The 17,565-nt window shown below is 43.9% G+C and overlaps 3 protein-coding genes across 6 annotated transcripts in view; 2 read left to right on the forward strand and 1 right to left on the reverse strand.

Moving 5' to 3' along the window:
• Window positions 1–20: 20 nt before the first annotated feature.
• On the reverse strand, window positions 21–2,270 carry TXNDC17 (thioredoxin domain containing 17). The gene is made up of 4 exons (XM_059486747.1): window positions 2,064–2,270; window positions 1,250–1,331; window positions 901–976; window positions 21–306 (listed from the first exon to the last, which is right to left on the reverse strand). The coding sequence occupies exons 1-4, from the start codon at window positions 2,203–2,205 to the stop codon at window positions 238–240; spliced, it is 369 nt and encodes a 122-aa protein (XP_059342730.1). The 5' UTR covers window positions 2,206–2,270; the 3' UTR covers window positions 21–237.
• Window positions 2,271–2,316: 46 nt separating this feature from the next.
• On the forward strand, window positions 2,317–14,803 carry KIAA0753 (KIAA0753 ortholog). 4 transcript variants are annotated; one of them, XM_059486742.1, is made up of 16 exons: window positions 2,322–2,740; window positions 3,525–4,137; window positions 4,633–4,739; window positions 5,027–5,089; window positions 5,925–6,140; window positions 7,226–7,436; window positions 8,457–8,656; window positions 9,797–9,966; window positions 10,709–10,798; window positions 10,972–11,059; window positions 11,263–11,436; window positions 12,386–12,467; window positions 13,133–13,256; window positions 13,397–13,621; window positions 13,720–13,876; window positions 13,960–14,803. In XM_059486742.1, exons 1-15 carry the CDS (start codon window positions 2,651–2,653, stop codon window positions 13,835–13,837), a joined length of 2,571 nt encoding a protein of 856 aa, XP_059342725.1. In that variant the 5' UTR covers window positions 2,322–2,650; the 3' UTR covers window positions 13,838–13,876; window positions 13,960–14,803. The 4 variants fall into 4 exon arrangements, with proteins under 4 accessions (XP_059342726.1, XP_059342725.1, XP_059342727.1 ...); XM_059486743.1 differs by having other exon boundaries at window positions 2,317–2,740; window positions 13,136–13,256; window positions 13,720–14,803; XM_059486744.1 differs by having other exon boundaries at window positions 8,460–8,656; window positions 13,720–14,803.
• A 1,368-nt stretch (window positions 14,804–16,171) lies between these two features.
• The window catches only part of PITPNM3 (PITPNM family member 3), a 37,214-nt gene continuing 35,820 nt past the window's right edge, over window positions 16,172–17,565 (forward strand). The window contains exon 1 of the mRNA XM_059486780.1: window positions 16,172–16,327. Within this exon, the coding sequence (XP_059342763.1) occupies window positions 16,306–16,327 (22 nt within the window). The 5' untranslated portion in view covers window positions 16,172–16,305. The remainder of the gene's footprint in view (window positions 16,328–17,565) is intronic.

Here is a 17,565-nt window from a genome sequence, read left to right on the forward strand (position 1 = left end):
TCAGGTCCTTTGAAAAGAGGTTGTTCACAAACTCAATTTTATTTGGACATGAAAGGAAAGATACAGTTTTTCTTGTAAGATTTTAGTGTAAGGTTTGGACCCAGAATTTCAGGACATTTATCTTAAGTAGTCCAAAGTAATTAATCATTAAAGTTTTAACAAAGGTCAGTGATTCCTTGAAAGGACAGTGCAGTAGTTGAGACTACCATCTTCATCAGTGATTGACTAGAGAGGCCTTTAGTCTTCAGTAAACAACATACGCACAAGCTCCGATTTAAAACATTCTTCTTCAACCAGCTTCTGAGGCTGAAAGAAAAACGTCCATAATTTAAAAACCTGTTCTGGCTGAGAGCCATTTGTACACACTAACATTAGCCACATCCACCACCTCTGGCCTGGGGAGTGAGGTGTAGTGGGGGTGGAACAAGAATGGTAACTACAACTAAAACATTCTTGAGGGTTCTCTGGCCTTGGAAGAGGCATTTCTAAGAAAGTAACTGCTAATTTAACTAACATGTACAAGTTACAACTTGAGCTGCAGTCTGACCAGAGTGCTTGGAACTTGTTTCACTCCTGTAGCCTCAGTGTTTGGAATTTTCAAAAGTTGAGGAGCTGCAAATCAGGAACAGTAACAATATGCAGCTAAGAAGTTTCTCAACCCCTCAAGCACCATGAGGCAAGTGCACATATTGCCTTTACTGCATGTTTATTATAGACATTACACAATAAGCAGAATGGCTCTCTCTTGAGGAACTGGGAGCAGAAGAGATGTTTAGAATGCCCTGGCCTCCTTGAACAAGAGAGGGTTCTCAGAGAATACAAGTGACTAATTCATTCAGCCCTAAATTCCTGACCGGTCCCCATCTCAATGCCTGTAGATTCAGAACATTAATCACTTACTGTGCCATATTTAAGTAGTGTAGGCACTCCTGTTAGTTTCAGATTCCTCCTGAATTCATTGTTGGGATCCTTCCAGCTGTTCAGAAAGAAGGTGTTAAGCACAGCTTGTAGAGAGGCATTTTCAAGTTAAAACAGCTTCAAAATTATTCAAAGGCCTTTGCCTCACACCTTCCCAATGCCCTTCTCAAAACAAGCATGCAGATAGATTATGTCAGAGATCGTGAGGACCTCAAAAAATGATTGACTCTTTACAGAAAAGGACAGCTCAGTCAGTTTTTTTCAACAGGTTAACCACCAGTCCACCAACAGAACAAAGTAATCCCATTTGTCAGCATTCAAAGGTACTTACTAGGCTCTATCTCCAACTAGACAGTAGATGAAAACTGACTCATCAGGCAGGTTATGAAGTTCCTTCCTCACAATTGGCTCAGCTAGAAAATAATTTTTAAAATCTGTTAGTACTAAATATTCGTGCTACAGAATCACATGGATTAACTTGGACCGGCAAGGCTACTTATTAATGTTTTGTCTGCTTTAGTTAGAGATCGACATTTCGTTGCACCGGGCTATCCACAAGTTTTTCAGAGTTTATTACATGCTTGAACGCTGACTGGACTTGTGTTGGAGTAAAGGCCAATTTCTTCTCTAACACGAAGAGAAACGCTCTTGTTTCTCTTGTTCTGTCCTGTCCTGGCTGTGGCAGCCCAGCACAGCGCCCTTCTGCAGGGTGACGGTTCCCTACGGCACCTTCAGACCTGCTCAGACACGTAAAGCCCTGCGGCTCAGTGCGGTGATTTCTCACAAGGAAACACTGCCGCTGGACACGGTCGGGGAAGGCATCGCTTGGCCTCGACACGTGCAGCATAGGTGAAGCTGACGGCAGGGCTCAGGTCTGTCGGTCTGTCTGTCTGTCTGCTGGGCCGTGTTAGCAGCCTTCGCCCGCAGCCCGCGCCGTTCCATGCGCGCAGCCAAAGGGGCAGCGTGGCAGCTGCGGCTCACAGCCCGCTCAGCTCACCGGGGAAACTGCGCCCGGAGCCTGGCACCGGCTCTGGGGCTGCTGTGCCCGCCCGGCATTTCCCGGAAAGGCACCCGAGGCCTTTCCGGCTTCCTCACGACCGACACAGTCCATGCCCCAGGCAGGGCGCTTCCCCGACGCGCCTCACCCGTCACGCAGTCGGGACACCAGCTCCTGCCCTCGGCGTCCTTATCGCCGCAGAAGAGCGCGAAGATGGGCCGGCCGTGGTAGCTCTGCGCCGTCCGCACGAACTCGGGGTACCCGCGGATCTGCCTCTCCTCCCAGCCCATGGCGGCAGCGGCGGAGGCTCCGCCCGGCCCGGCCCGCGCGGCCGCCGTAGCTCGGCGCGCTCCCGGCGGCCCGTGCGGCGGCGGGACCGGGTTCGAACGGCGCCCGGTGCGTCCGCCGAGGCCCGGGCCGCCCGCCCGACCGACCGACCGACCTACGTCCGTCCGTCCGTCCGTCCGTCCGTCCGTCCCTCCCTTGCGGCAGCGCCCGGGGCCCGCCGTGCCGGTGCCGCCCGGGACGCCGTGAGGGCCAGGGCCGGGAGCAGCCACGGGCCCTGGGCGGTTGCGGAGAGGCCGCCCCATTCTGTCCGCGGCTGCTCGGGCTGGTTCTCCCTTTGTTACTCACATCAGACCCGGGATGGCTTTTGCCAATCTGAAATAACGGTTTATTGTTCTCGCATGATCACAAGCAAGCGATAATAGCGAGGTTTGCTCTCGAGCCGATGAGATGGTACCAAGCAAGACAGCGGTGTCTGATGATGCGTTTGCATTCACCAGCCAGCGATACAGGAATGAAGCTAAAGCTTTACAAACACAGGTAGTATTTGTCGTCTGTAGCGATGCTGAATTGGTTTTCTTTGTGATTGTAACAAAAATATGATTCTGACCCACTTCATGAGACAGCCCAGCAGGGAGTGTCATACTAGCTTTCCTCGTGCTGTCGCACATTATCTTGACACTGTCCTTTAGTAAGGCTAGAGATCACAAACTGGATGTATAATTATTCTTAATTATCTGTTGTGGTTCAATCCCAGTAGGCAGCTGAGCACTTGCTCACCCTCTCTCAGTTGGGATGGGAAAGAGAACTGGAAGGCGAAAAGTACGAAAAGCTATGGGTTGTGATAAAGGCAGGTTAACAGGGAAAGCAAATGCTTTCCTCTTTTTGTGCACAAACAAGGCAAAATAAGGAATTCATTCTCTACATCCTATCAGCAGGCAGGAATTCAGCCATTTCAGCACATATAACAGTGACTTAGGAAGACAAATGCTGTCACTAGTCTCCCCTTTCTCCTTCTTCCCTGCAGCTTTTACTGCTGAGCATGATGCTACAGGGTGTGGAATATCCCTTTTGTCAGTTGGGATCAACCATCCGGTTGTTTCCTCTCTAGCTTCTTGCCCACCCCCAGGCTACTCAGTGGTGAGCAGGTGAGAAGCAGAAAAGGCCTTGACCTCTGTGAGCACTGCCTAGCAAGAATGAAAACATTGATGTGCTGTTAACACTGTGTTCATCATAAATCCAAAACAGTGCCATCATGACAGAGTTGCATCGCCTGTGTATAGCGTTCTGCATAACATCAGGGTTTTTTTTACTCTTTGAACAGCTCCAGTTTAATAGAAATGTTCCTGCAGTTCCAGAGAACTTGGCTCTCAGATTCTCTCACCCCCGTCCAATTATAATAGAAAAACTGAAGGCATCCAGTGATAAGGGAAATCTCGTTGGAAGTGAGGACCTCAGCCTGAGAAGCTCTGGGATGTTCTCAGTGGTGTCTGAAGAGAGACTTAAATTGGCTGTTCAGCTGGCAAAAAGGGACATCAAACAAAGACGTCTCGAAGAACAAGTAAAACAGCAGGTATTTGGAGATGTCGTCAGCACACCATTGTGGACAGAGAAATCACAACCACGGAAGACTGAAGTATTTGCAAGTCGAGAAAATGAAAATACCCCGAAGTCTGAGACTCAGTTGACGTGTCAGCAGAGGCTTGCCCAGCCTTCCCAAGGAGAGTCTGCCAGCTCTGACACCAACGTTCATCTCTGCCTCGTTAAGGAAGGAAAGCCAGTAGCAGCTGTTTTGGACTCTCCTCCCACCCGGCACACAGGACCGGACCACAAGCCAAATTTAAATAAAAAAGAACATCAAAATATGCAAGAAGTTCAGCGTCTGCAAAAAGAATTGAGGAACTATGTCCAGAAAATTGAAGATTTTATTAAAAAAGGTATTAAAAAAGACTGAACAGTAGTTATATTATATAAATGATAGAAATGTACACTAGTTTGTTGATATTTTTCCCCTCATTTTTTGGGTTGGATTAGAATTTGTATTTATGGCTGGTCTTTTGAGAACCATCTATTTTTGTGAAAACTAAATAAAAGAATAGCTAGCCAGCTTAAGCAGTTTGTTGTTTTGTAATAACTAGCAGGTTTAACCGTTCCTAATTTTGAGTGCTTTATCTGCAGCTTTGTCATAAAACTAATCATAGACACGATTTTTTAAATAAATAATGAGCTATATTGTATTAGACTATTAAATAGTAACAGGATGTAGAGTTTATGATAACTAACTTGCATTACTGTTAAAGAAACCCCCACAAATATGTGGTTTGGTTCTGCATGGAAAAGGCTTATTACTAAATTATGTCTGTTGTCATAACTTAATTGGCATTTTCACAGGTTAAATTAAGATACAAAACTTTATATGCTATGCTTTTTAGGGAGAGATAGAGAACTTCTAGATCCTGAAAACGAGCAGCGGCTTTGCGCTAGGAGACAGCAACAAGCTGCACGGTCAGCTCGGATGCTGTATGTGCTCCAGCAGCAGGTAGGAGCCATGACTTTAAACTGGGATGCATAGGAGCTTAGTTTGTTGTGATGAATTTGTCAGAAACTAACTGAAACAAGAGGAAGTCAGTTGGGTTATCTCTGAACTTCCGTGGCATTCTAGTTTAGATCTGAATGGTGTGACTGATTTCCCTCATGGCTGGACAGAGAGGTGAGCACCACTGTTGAAAAATCTCTGATGCTACAGTGAAGATCTATTGTTCGTTTATAGACATGGAACTAATTCTGACTGACTTGCTCCTCTCTGTCTCCTTTCTTGATAAACAGGTAAAAGAAATTCAGGACGATTTAGAGAAACTGAGTCCTCATACAATCAAACATACTAAAAAGGTAAGATGTAGTTATCCTTCAGGCTGTAAGTGACTTATCAACAGAGTTTTCTGGATAATTGAGTTTGATTGTCTAGGGTGCAGCTAAGCCTTCTCCAGAAAGGAGATTTCCTTTGTATCTTACATATTTCGTCTCATTCTCTGAGAAGTATGGCTCACTTGGCCTGATACTGCCTTTGCTGCTTCTCCTCAGGTCTTGTCTGCAGTAAATGAGAGGAAGGTGGTTGGTCTTCTGCGTCTATGTGCCTTCTAATTCCTTCTTCATTCCAGTTTCTTTTTGCAAGGAATTAACAATGTGTTCTACTCTTGATGCTTTTTTTAGACTTCTGGTTGATGACACTCAGTCTTACCAGCCTTCTTTCTGATTTTCTTCTCTGCCCAGCAGCCTTCAGGGGGATGGCTGAGATCATGCCCACAGTCTAATCAATGTTGCCCTGTTGTTCTCTTCTGCTTTTTCAATCACTTGCATTTTCTTCTGTAACAAAACAAGGAGGATTGAGAATATTTTTGTTTGTGCAATTGTTGTGCATTAGATTCCAGCCAACTGTAAATGGCTATAGTTCTGTGTTGGCACAGGTAGTAGAAACATCATGACCTGATACACCCAGGCTGTTTTACCTGAGGCCAGCATGACATTAATAGGAGTATTCTTTTGAGGAATCTTGAGTAAATTACTTCAATGCCTGTTTTGTTTGTCTCACAAATGGATTAATATCAATTAAAATTATTCCAAGCCTGAGTTTCTGCATGACATTTCGGCAACAATTCTTCCAGTAGTATAAGTATCCGTAGAAACTATAGATATTAAAGCATTTATTTATTTTTCATTTTTCCAGTCTCGAGCAGTATCCAGGTTGGCAGCAGCACATAGAGGAGCTGTACGAACCTTGCAGGCATTTGCCAATCAGTTTACAGATCAAACAGATGAGCAGATTCCTGCCCATTACAAGGAACTGGGCAGTCTCATTCGTCAACTGTCTCTCTGCTCTGCCAAACTAGAAGGGGATTCTTCCATTTCTGAAGCTATCATAGACATTTTGCTGCAAGTTGAGGTAGGAAAAAACATTTGTTTTTGCTAAGGCAGGAAAGAGGTAATGAAATATGAGATTGTGTTAATGAAATGGCAGAATATATTACTGGGTTTGCTTTTATTTTTAAAGGCCATATTTTCTAATGTAAAAATGTACTTCTAATGTTCCTAAGTAATGGTGGTGTAAAAGAGACATGCATACTAAACACAGAAGCTACCTACTGCTGGTCTTGTTGATGCTGTTCCTAGCTTTCTTGGCTGTCCTGGTAGAATGAGGACTGGTAGTGATAGTTGTAACAAAGCATCAGTTTCTGATTCATTAGTCATTTTCAGGACAGAGAGAATTCATTTTATACATAGGTGTGCATTAAGTGTTTTATTACTCTGGATGCATGCTTTAGTCATCAGCATCAGTGGTGAGCACCTGAGCATCTCATACGGTGTTGCAGGCAGAGTTGTCCAGACAGAAGATAAAGTTGTGGCTGAAAGAGTTACTTGGCTCTGTGCCCTTCAAATATCTTTTTTATTGATATCTGATGACTTGTACATGTCACTGGTATCACAGAAAAGTTCTGATTCATGTTGCCTGCTGCATAAATTTAAAAAAGCAATACCGGTGCCGTAAAATACTTTCCTTAAAATACTGTTAAAACTGTAAGAGCTATGTTTTTAATTTTAGTGTTATGACCTGCTTATGAGAACAGTAAGAGTGCTAACTGTCTGGGAACAGAAAAGAAGTTAATGGTTTAAGTTTGGACATAGCATTGGAAGAAGTGTCTGTGTTACAATAGTCATGTGACCATGAAGTTTTTGTTGGTCTGTAGCCCTTGAGTTCAATTCTTTTTGAGCATTCTGTAAGCAAATGGTTTGCTGGAGTCAGTTGTAAATACAAAAATGTAAGCCTTTTGAGAAAGATTGAAATAAATAATGTGAAAAAGCTTCTACATGAACAAGCTATCAGTCTGAAAAAACCTGAAAGTTATCGTCTGAAAAAACACCAACCAAACAAAACCAGACCAAAAAAGCTCCAACTGCTTAGAATGAATTTGCTTTTCATTACATCAGATTTACTGAGAGAGTAATTAAAACTCTAAATATTTGGTGCAGGATCTGAATTCACTGCTAGAAAGCAAGCAAACACCAAAAACAGTGAAGAAATGCATTTCAGCTTCTCAGGCCAAATCTCCAAGGAACACTGAGACATATCCAGACAGAAAGCACTTTCTGTCTCCAAAAGGAGAAAACAAACCTCTCACCTTAAAGAGACAGCATGAACAAGAGTCTAAAAAACCTCCATGTGCCAGGAGTCTTTTGACTGGTTTGTATTTTGAACTAAATACATTTTTAACACTCACCTTGCCATCTGCAGTGCAATTTTTTAGTATGGTATTGTTGGTCAGAAGTTGGTTAGATGTTAACAAAAACCAGGCTGTAGTTGTTTAACTGTTCATAGTGAAAAGTTATTGTGTCTTTGGCTCAGAATTCCCTTGGTTGGTACAATTTCTCTGCTTCTGGGAGCAGTGGCTGTTTTATCCTGGCCACTTCATTACTGTTAATATCTTCTGCACAACAGTCACACTTTTGTACCTAGAGACACATGAACTGATACTTAAGCTGAAGACTTGGGGGTTTTAACCACTATCTTGCCGTGCAACTGTTTGGAATTGGCTTTCTATATCATTCTTTTGCTTTGGATATGAATGGAAAGGAGCTTTATTCTTTCTCAGGGTGTTGTGAGATAAATATACCTGAAGTGTTTTGCCACCTCATGAAAGCCACTGTAAGTTCTTACATTATTATATAAACTATATTAACTAGTTTTCTTCTTTGTGGTGACTTTTTCACACCTGAGTATTCCCGACTACCCCAGGTAGCAGGAATTCCATATGCCAAATTCTGGCAGTCCAGGCAGACAGTACGTAAACATGTAATGGTTTCCATGTGTCTAAAAGAGGATGCTTTGTTACCACCATCTAGACCTCATATAGCAATTGCTCCCAAAAGACTTTTCCATGACTCGCATATAAATGTATATTTTCAAATATCTCTGTATGTGTAAATATGTATATGCACACAACCCCCAAACCTTCCTGTTCATCAAAACAATGTAAGAAAGACAATTTCTTGAATACTTGTCAGGAAATACAAGGCTAGAATATTTCATTTTGTCTTTGATTTTTTTTTTATTATAGTAGAGCTTAAAAATTCATGGTAAGGTATACCTAGCATAACAGAGGTGTCAATGTAGAAAAAAAGACAATTTTTGCCCCTTTCAACTTACAGTTAACAGTTCATATGTTTAGTATAGATAAACACTGACATGTTGCAAATATTTCAGCAGTTCAACAGGCAAACAGTTGTGCTCGTATATTACACAATAAATACCAAGAAGAAAGTGGCCGACCTACTTCAGAGAGAAGTGCCACTTTGCAAGGAAGCACAGATGTACTGGTGAGAGCTAGAGCTGTAAAAAAGGAGTCTGTCCTTGAAAGTGCTGCTTTGAAGAAGAAAGGTGTGTTATTGCCTGCAAAACCACAGGTATGGAAGTGATAAATCATTCATGCTGTCTTCTACTTGTTTTCTGGGATTTGTTGTATAATATAAGACACTGTCAAAGCTTTTCACCTCCTCACAATATTATTATTCTGAGCTAGGAGACATAGGGGGATAAACTATGTCATCTGCCTGTTATTGCTAGTGGTTATGACTATTTTAGAAAATGTTTTTCTAAAACAGTATTTACTGTTCCTTGGAAGTGCACTCTACAACTAGAAGCAACAACAGAATTGGTAAGAAAAATGCTCACTGAAACTGGTTTAATGTTTGAAATTAAGGTGTGTTTTTCAATTTGAAATTAAAGCTGAAGTATCTTCCTCCTACGGTCATTCTCTATCACAAAAAATGCACTCAGCAGTAATGTTGTGCTAATGCTAGTAGGAGAATATAAGTTACTCAGGCTTACTTAATTGATAACAGGAATGATAAAACTTCACTATACAAGTTCTGGTTTCCGCTAAGTCCTTGCAACCAGAAAGAAGCTCCATAGTGGAAAGAAAACAATTCTTAAAAGACTAGGGCTGTATTTTGCTAAGAAGTGTATTTTTCTTTTATCCATTCCTCAGTATCACTTTTAACTAGGAAAATCAATTCTGACACAGTAACATAGGTATATGCTTATGTAACTTTTACTGCTTCCTATCCCTGTGGATCTGTGAGGATCATGGGCAGGAAGGTTAAGCATTTTAATAATTGATATAGAGGGGATGAGCCTAAGTGATCTTGTAACAGATGTGGGAATATTATAGTTTTGTGGCTGAATACAATGTTACCTTGGAAATGTTCTATTTGGATTCATAAATAGTTACCTATTTATAATAGATTTATAAATAGTTAACATAGAGTTTAATTCTGAAAAACCAAAAGTAAGCTTTTTCCCCATGAAGAGAAACACTGGAAGAGCTGGAACTGTTTGCAAAAATAATAGTTGCAGGATTAAGCATGTGTTCTGTTCAGGCACAGCTTTGCTTCCTTTAAAGCACTTGTAAATCCTTCACATACATCAACTGCAGCAAAGCCAGCAGGCCTGATTTCAAGATAAAGTCTGAAGCAGAATGCCAAATACTTTGAAAATTCAACAACTGGAATAAGTGTTTTTAATGTGATCGTGTTAATTTTAAGGGAATGCTGAAATCTTTAAAATCAAGACGGGCACACCCTCCAGGAAAGCCTGCCCGATTTCAAGAGCCAACTATAGCTTTCCAGCTAAAAGAGAACAAACGACCTGTTAAGGAGAGCAGAATGCCTCGCGTGCCTTCAAAGCCTGCACCTTGGTCTGTTTCACCGGAGCGGTATGTTTGCAGTCCCCTGGCGCCCACCTCTGCCCTGCTTCCCGGTGGAAATGCTTCTGGATCTGTGCTGGTGACTAGGGTAGAGTTGGCCCAGCACGGCTTGCTGTCACACAGCTCCTCTCCTTTCCCACTTGGCCCAGAGCAGCCCTATTCCCTAAAGCCTGGGAAGAGCCAGGACTTCAGTCTTTTGTCTGAGTTGCTGCCTGGGAGTCGAGAGCAAACTGTGTAAGGTGGGGCAGTGACAAAACACAGGGGGAGGAGTGGGTATTCCCAGCACTGCATTAAGAAGGTAAGTATTATCTCCCTGTTTCAGAAGGACAAGATACTTATATTTGTCCCAGACAATAATAAAGTGCAGATTTGTTTACTCTAAACTCTGTTCAACATACTGTTAGACAGGGGGTCTCCAAATTTAGGTTGGTTTGGGACTGGTGTTTGTGGCATTTGAAGCCAGAAGATACAGGTGCTGGATCTCCTAGGCAGTGTCCATGGTAAGATGAGGAGCTCATTTCTCTGGACAGTATTTGTGGATAAGCATGTAGTTCCTGTTACAGCAGAAACGTGAGTCAAGATCCCTCATTCTCAACAGAATTTTCTGTATTTTATGGTTTTAAAGTCTATTAATTTTCTCTCCGAAGTTTCTTGTAACTCTTCCAAACTAATGCTGGAAATTACATTATTTCGTTCTTCAGTTGTTAGAATGTACATTTTTTAACTCTATGCTAATGTGCTATTTTTAAAGACTAGCAAGGCTTGAAGCAAAAAATTCAAGAGGAGTGAAGGTTCTAACTGACCTTTGCAGAGGAGAAATGGAAAAAACACAGAAGTTAAGGTAATGATTTTCTTTGAAAAATCTCATAAGACGTGTCAGATCTGATACGAACTTCTCCCCACTCCCAACAGTGGGAGTAAATGTAAAAATACATTTATGTAGTTTGGTGTTTTAAATTATTGTTGGCATACCAGGTTTCAGAATGGCACTGTCTTGTACTCTTCTTTGTGCAGGTCACAAACTGTTTCTCCAGACCGGTGTGCAGACAAAGCTGAGAAGGAGAGACAGGAGTGGTCAGAGCCTCCATTTGACAGGACACAGGTGGTACAGGCAAGCTCATACCACTGGGTGAATGATGCCTTGAGAGTTGTCAAACATTTGTAAAGGGGAAGCAAACAGTTCATTTTCAACTTAATGCAAGTCACTTTTGTTTTGGTTTGGGTTTTTTTCTTTCTTTCTTGTATTGGGTTTATGTCTTTTTGTTTTCTGTAACAGTTGTTTTTGTGATTTGTTTTTTTAAGTAGCCGGTTGCAACAAATGCAGATATTCTGAGTGAAAAGCTATTGGATGATCTTTTGGAAGATACTGCTCAGGAACTGTGGAGCATGGATCAGCATGAGAGACTGCAGGCTGAGGCCCTACCTCTGGCTGACACTTACAGCCTGGAGTCAATGTTGCAAAGAATGGAAGAAATTGAAGTAAGATTTTCTGTCTTGCTTAGTCTCATTAGTGTCAATTTCTTATTTACTATCCATAAATTATAATAGCTGTAAGTATCTACATTCTTAAATGAAGCAAGGTCTGACTAGATCAGTGTCTGAAATCAAAGACCCGGATGGAGTTTGTGCTTCCAGAAGACACAGTGTAAGGACAGAAGGAGAATCGGTATGGTGATTATGTTGATTGTCTGGCAGAATGGAAAGTATATTAATATTAATTTGAATTTTTCCCTTTTGTGTGCTATAGAATCTCACTATTCTAGCAGCATGACCATCTTGAGGAAATATGCTCTGGCAATCCAAAATATTTCACAGGGCAACATGGAGAAGTCAGACAAATACATGGTTATCTTTGTCTTTATTCATCTTTCCATATAAATGTTCTTAAGGTTATAATTTACTTTACATGACTTGAGTTTTCTCGTATATTGCTTTCTTGAAAAGTGTTCTTCTGTCTGTTTTTTCATAGTGTCTGGTTTGAGTTCCAGTTTGACCTTCCTATCCTCTGAAATTTATTATGACTTAGAACTACACAGTTTAGTGCCATTTACTCCTGGAGATGTGTTCATCAGTTGGAAGTGTGAAGTTGCAGTGTCCTTGTCCCTGAGGCACTGGAGCACACACTTGGATTCACTGTTGGTGAGGCAGGAGCAGCTTGAGGGCCCTTCAGTTGTTTGGCTAAGGGCCGTTGGTCTGAAATGGGAGGAGTTCCCTTGGGACTGTCAACTAGTTTTGTATTTGAGAATGACATTTTGAACAAGAGAAAAGTCTGTGTTTTCAATCCCCCACGTCTCTTCTATGTTGTGTTGCCGGCCAAAGTAAGGCTGCTTAACCCAAGGAGGATCCTGGCTTGCTTTGCTGTCAGTGATAATGAGCTGCCAGGTCCATGACTGGCTGACTGGCTGACTGCTATGTGTGTTCACCACAGATGTACCAGGAGGCTGTCCGCAGGAGAGTCACCCAGATTGTCTACAGTGACTCCCACTTGTGGGCCCAGCAAGACAACATGGGTAATTGTCTTTTTTAATACAACTTGGTTTCCCTGTAATCTGTATGTTTAAATTCAGGTGTTTTGAAATCAAGGTAATTGGACTATGTATGATCAAATAGCACCACTTGGACACATTTTTTACCATAGGTAAAAACCTATGGTACCTTTCAGAGGACAGTTTCTAAGATGGAGTTCTAAAATCAGTACTTTATCAGCACTCCTTTTCTTTATCTTGTGGTCTGATTGAGTAGCACAGTGAAGCTACATTGATTTTCCATTGGATCACATACACCTTTACTGAAACTGTATTGTTAAATACAAGTTGGAAAATCTCCCACTAAGACTGGTGAAGATTTACCCCAAATCTTTATAGATTCTTTTTCCATGTCTTGGATTTACCATTGAATTTGAGAGACTGTGCTATTTTTACAGTGGTATTTTCTGTCTCTCTGCTAGAAGTACCCACTGGCAGCACAAATTATTTATACTAAAGGTAGTATTTCTAAAATGCTCAGCTTTAATACACTGAGCTGTATTTATGTTTTTTTCTAATTTTGAATACTTTACTTACCTGGAGGACTTCCCCTTAAAAGAAACAAAAGTCTTTGTGAGGACTTAACCTGCAGTAGATGTAGTTTTTCTCTTTCAAAAAACCAGTTTAAAATAGTATTATCTTCCTTCTAGAAGAACTACAAATGGCGTCAACAGCTAAAAAACTTGCACCTCCTCATCCAGTTCAGATGACCAAATTAATCAGCCATGGAGAGCTGGAAACAGACATTTTATTTGAGAAACCTTTTGACAGCACGTAAGTGGAATACTTGGCCCTACACTAAACTGTGGTGAATAGGATCTATGTGACTTCATTATAGTATTTTCATTACACTAACTCTTCAAAAAGAGACTTAAAAATTTAGCTCTGTCTTGATGATTATTTTATCTTTTCAGTGATATTGATGAAAATAAAGAAGCAGAGGAGAAATTGCAGACTGGAAATGATATTCTGCAGCCCTTGCTTCTGAATTCTCTACAGAACGCATATTCTGTGTCTCTGTCTGTGCCAAGCAATGTGCTCCAGAGCATCTTGGATTATAACAGCAGATACAAGCATCATTTAAAGCTTATTTCTCATGAGGCTGTGGGCAGTTTCGATCCATGGCAGATTGCTGAGAGGTATATGAACTGTCTTTGTGGTTTGGAAGTAAAAGACTGGAATTTGAAAGCTGACTTTCTGAACCTTCTCTTTTTTTTTTGCCCTCTCTCTCTGTCAGTCTTGCAGAGCAACTGACAGAAGAAGCCCTGTGTGACGTGGCAGCAGAGCTGCAGGATGTTTGTGAGGACTATGCAGAAGCTGTATTTACATCAGAGTTTTTGCAGCCAGTGCAGTGAATTCTTTCCAACCTGTCCCATCAACATCAGCCTCAGCCTGTGAGATTTTCTGCACTGGATCTCTATCAAAGATTAATCTTAGTTTTTTTATAAAGCCATTATAATAATGTTTTCCTTTTCAGAAAGGACTTCCTTACTTTTCCTTTTATTGGCTAATCACCTTGGCACACGCTACGCTGGAGCGAGTTCTTTTGGAGATGTAGCAATCCAGTGAAGGATTCTCATAGCAGAGCACAAATACACAAACACTTGTCACTGGCTGTACTTGCAGGCTGGCTTGGGCTCTTGCCATCGGCTTCAGAACAGAGTTCCTGAGTACCTCTAGTACCTAATGCACAGCCAAAGGAGACCTTCGAATAGAAGCACGTGATAGAGATATTTCTTTTTCTTAAAGTAGTCTAAATGTTACATTTTTATCAGCATTTAGTGAGTGATTCAACCCCACATTCCTTTCTCTTAAGAATCCCATTGAAATCAAGAACAACAAAATGAATGAGCAACTGGCGTTTCTGCAACATTAAATTAACTTGTTTCAAGTAATCAAGGTACTAGTTTGGATTATGTCTGGAGTCAGAGCAGTGACTAATAATTACTTGAGGTAACCCAAATAACATATGACTGTTTCCTTTGTCAATTTTTTTCTCCAATATTCAGTCTATAACACATTCAATTTTAATCTTCTAAGATTATTTTTATTTCCTCCAATTAGAACATATATTTTAAAAGTAATTTAGTTTCTCTTGAAGCCTTGTTTACTATTTCAATTGTCTTCAAATTTACATTAAATGTAAATGTTACTGCTGAAGTGGAACTTTGCTGATATGTGATTTCTGTAATTTAAACCAGCTGATTTCTAAAATTGTAAGTCAAAAACACTAAAGCAATAGTGTCTCTATGTATATATATGTGTGAAAGTATTTTGAAGATGTTTTATTTTTTAATAAACAGTTGTTTATTATCACTGAACACAGTTTTAATTTAAGATAACTTCCCTCTGAATCCATTTGGAATAGCACAGCATATTCTATGATTCTGTATATCCATGGTCTTTTTCTAGGATTGCATTTGTTGATGGCTTAATGACACTGTAGCACCTTTGGGAAAGCAATCCTTGTCAAATCTTTTAAACAGGACTTGTGTCCAGCAGCAGAGGCAGTGTGGCTTGAGGGCAAACTACAGCATGTACTAGCACTGTCACCCGTAGCTGGGGGAAGGTGAACCATAGTTTGCGTGCAGCTGGCTCTGGAGGTGGGAACTGCTGGGTGTTCTGGCTATTTCACTTAAGGCTCAAGCAAAACCACTTAGCTCGCCATGTTCTCAGGGGTATTTGCAGTGGCTCTTGAATGAACTGCTAAGCAATACCCCTAGCAAATCATGCAATTATACCTACCAAGTCAGTGTTGGCACAGAGCCTTTAAGTTGCTTTAGGACTTGGTTGGATTGTGTTTGCTTAGTTCTTTAATTGTAGGATTTTTGGGGCAAAACTTTTGTTCACTGTCCTTTATTTAGTGGCATTCTGACACACTACAGTAACATACAAACCCTCCTAAGATCGCTGCCAGCCTCCTCCCATCGTTTCTACAAGAAGGGCTGTGACTTAAGTCATTCCTTAAGATTAATTTCTCCTGGTTATTTGGGGTTCTGGAGAAGTTGGCTTTTCTGCTTTTAGAGACGTGCTGCTAGTGAGGCTCTTGAAGAGGGACAAACCCTGTAAGTTTCAGCAGACTCTAAGCCACTTGCCTATGGCTGACTTAAAAGGCAGCTTTGCAGTTGTTCCGCCACTGCATTGACACGGGGCTTGGCAGCACCCGGAGGAATTTTGCTGTTCAAATCCAGAGCAGCCGCTCGCAGGAGCAGCTTGGCAGGGGCAATGCGGCAACCGCAGCCGAGCCGTGCGCGCCCTAGCACCACGGGCCGGCGCAGGGACAGCGCCTCTGGGCCCCGGACAGCTGAGGGCACGGCGCGGGCCTCAGCCCCCTCCGGCTCTGCGGGCTCGCAGCTCCGAGGGGCGCCAGGACGGCGGCGGAGCCGCGACCCCTCGGCGGGAGGCGTGCCGTGAGGGCTGCGGGCGAGGCGAGCTCCAAGCAGAGGGACCTCGCCGGCAGCGCCGCGGCGAGACCCGAGCGAGCCCTTGCCGGGAGCGGGGGCTGCTCGCACCTCGCGGCCGCTCTCTCCAGGCCGTATATGCGCAGCCACGTCCCCGTGCTGGCCCGGCCCGGCCCCCGCTCTCCGCGGAGCCGCTCACTGCGCCTTGAGCGACGGCGGCTGCGCCTTTAGCGGCGGGCGGGCGGCACCGGGCGGCGGCGGCGGCGTCTCCCGGCCGCGTCTCTCAGCGCCGCAGGCAAGGGGGCGGCGCGGGGCCTCTGCCGAAAGCCGATGGGGCGCCGGAGAGCAGGGTGCCGGAGCGCCCAGCAGGCGAGCACCTGACACAGCGGAGGACGGCTTGGCTGCGGGCGGGCAGCCCTGAAATGGCGAAAGCTCCGCTCTCAGGTAAGCGCTGAGCCTGCGCGGCGCAATGGGGCAGTCCCGAGGGGAGAGCGAGGCCCCCGGGGCGGGATGGGGCGGCCCCGAGGGGAGCGCGGGGCCCCGGGGGCGCGGCGGGGAAGAAGCTCCGGCGCGTTCCCCGCCCACCCGCGGCTCCGTGGCAGCGCCGTGTCCGCGTCCTTCGCCGCCGGCCCCGCGGAGCGGTGAACTCGTGTGAACGAGGCGCGGGTACATTCGTCCTCGTCGTCGTTATGGAGCACGGCCCGCTCTGCCTTCGGCGCCCGCATCTGCCGGTGCCGTGGTCAAGGCACGGCCGTGCGGGTCTGCGGGGGCATCGCAGGCGTCCGCGCCCATCGCCGCTGCCCGGCCTCCTCCCCGCGCTCCGCCGGTGCTGCTCCGGGAAGGGTCGCTTCCAGCTCCCGGGCAATTCCGTGACTGCCGCCTGGTCGGGCCGGTGCTCGCTGCCGCCCGCTCGGGAGCAACAGACTCGAGAGCAGCAGCCGTGGTCGGAGAGCAATACAGGTGTGCACTTGGGTGGAAAGCCTGCCCTGCGCCTTACCCATTCATGTGACTTGTGCTTCCTCTGGAGCCTGAGCAGTGTGGAGCTTGGATGCCGGTTGGCTGGGGCTGAGAGCAAGGCTTGAGGATGCTCAGCAGCAGCAGCAGCACCCAGATGTCCCGTGCCCGGTGGCAGGTGCGGCCTGAAGGAGGTAGCATGTGTTCTGTGCGCACGGAGCCAGAGCAGATGAGAGTGCAGTTGCTGATGAAGAAGTGGTTTTATTCTAGGTTGCACACAGAACCCATTGCTGTTGCAGGTGAAGGCCCAATTGCTATGACTGAATGGTCAGTATGTGACATTTCTGGTGTTTGGTGCCAGGTCTGGACACAGCTTCACAGCAGCATGGCAGTATTAAAGCTAAACCCAAAAGGGTGGTTTTTTCCAGCACTGTTTATTTCTTTACTAAATAAAGAATTTTGTAAATTCTTTATTGTGATGGCAGTACTTATTGCCGTCTTTGCAATACTTATTGCAAAGAAGAGACCATTCACAAAGAAGGTCTGGAAGAAACTATCTGGTCTAGGCATAGGAAAAATGTGCTGCTTTTATAAATTGAAGTTACTGAGTTTACCAATGTGAGCTGCAAAATGCACAAATATTAAAAAGTTGTTTTGCTTGTATGTATGCTACCTTGCAGCCCCTGCTAGTGCTGTAGCCTTACCTCAAATAGAAAGGAAGACCAAAA

This window comes from Ammospiza nelsoni, chromosome 21 (assembly GCF_027579445.1).
Source record: "Ammospiza nelsoni isolate bAmmNel1 chromosome 21, bAmmNel1.pri, whole genome shotgun sequence".
Taxonomy (NCBI): Eukaryota; Metazoa; Chordata; class Aves; order Passeriformes; family Passerellidae; genus Ammospiza; species Ammospiza nelsoni.

What these genes read in the sequence shown, in the direction of transcription:
- TXNDC17 (XM_059486747.1), bottom strand. Translation starts at nt 2,205, where the DNA reads ATGGGCTGGGAGGAGAGGCAGATCCGCGGGTACCCCGAGTTCGTGCGG. An exon ending in GTGTCCCGACTGCGTGACGG is followed by an intron (nt 1,332 to 2,063) that starts GTGAGGCGCGTC and finishes ATTATTTTCTAG; the next exon opens with CTGAGCCAATTGTGAGGAAG. An exon ending in CACTACTTAAATATGGCACA is followed by an intron (nt 307 to 900) that starts GTAAGTGATTAA and finishes TTTTTCTTTCAG; the next exon opens with CCTCAGAAGCTGGTTGAAGA.
- KIAA0753 (XM_059486742.1), top strand. Translation starts at nt 2,651, where the DNA reads ATGGTACCAAGCAAGACAGCGGTGTCTGATGATGCGTTTGCATTCACC. An exon ending in TGCCAGGAGTCTTTTGACTG is followed by an intron (nt 7,437 to 8,456) that starts GTTTGTATTTTG and finishes CAAATATTTCAG; the next exon opens with CAGTTCAACAGGCAAACAGT. An exon ending in GAAAAAACACAGAAGTTAAG is followed by an intron (nt 10,799 to 10,971) that starts GTAATGATTTTC and finishes TTCTTTGTGCAG; the next exon opens with GTCACAAACTGTTTCTCCAG.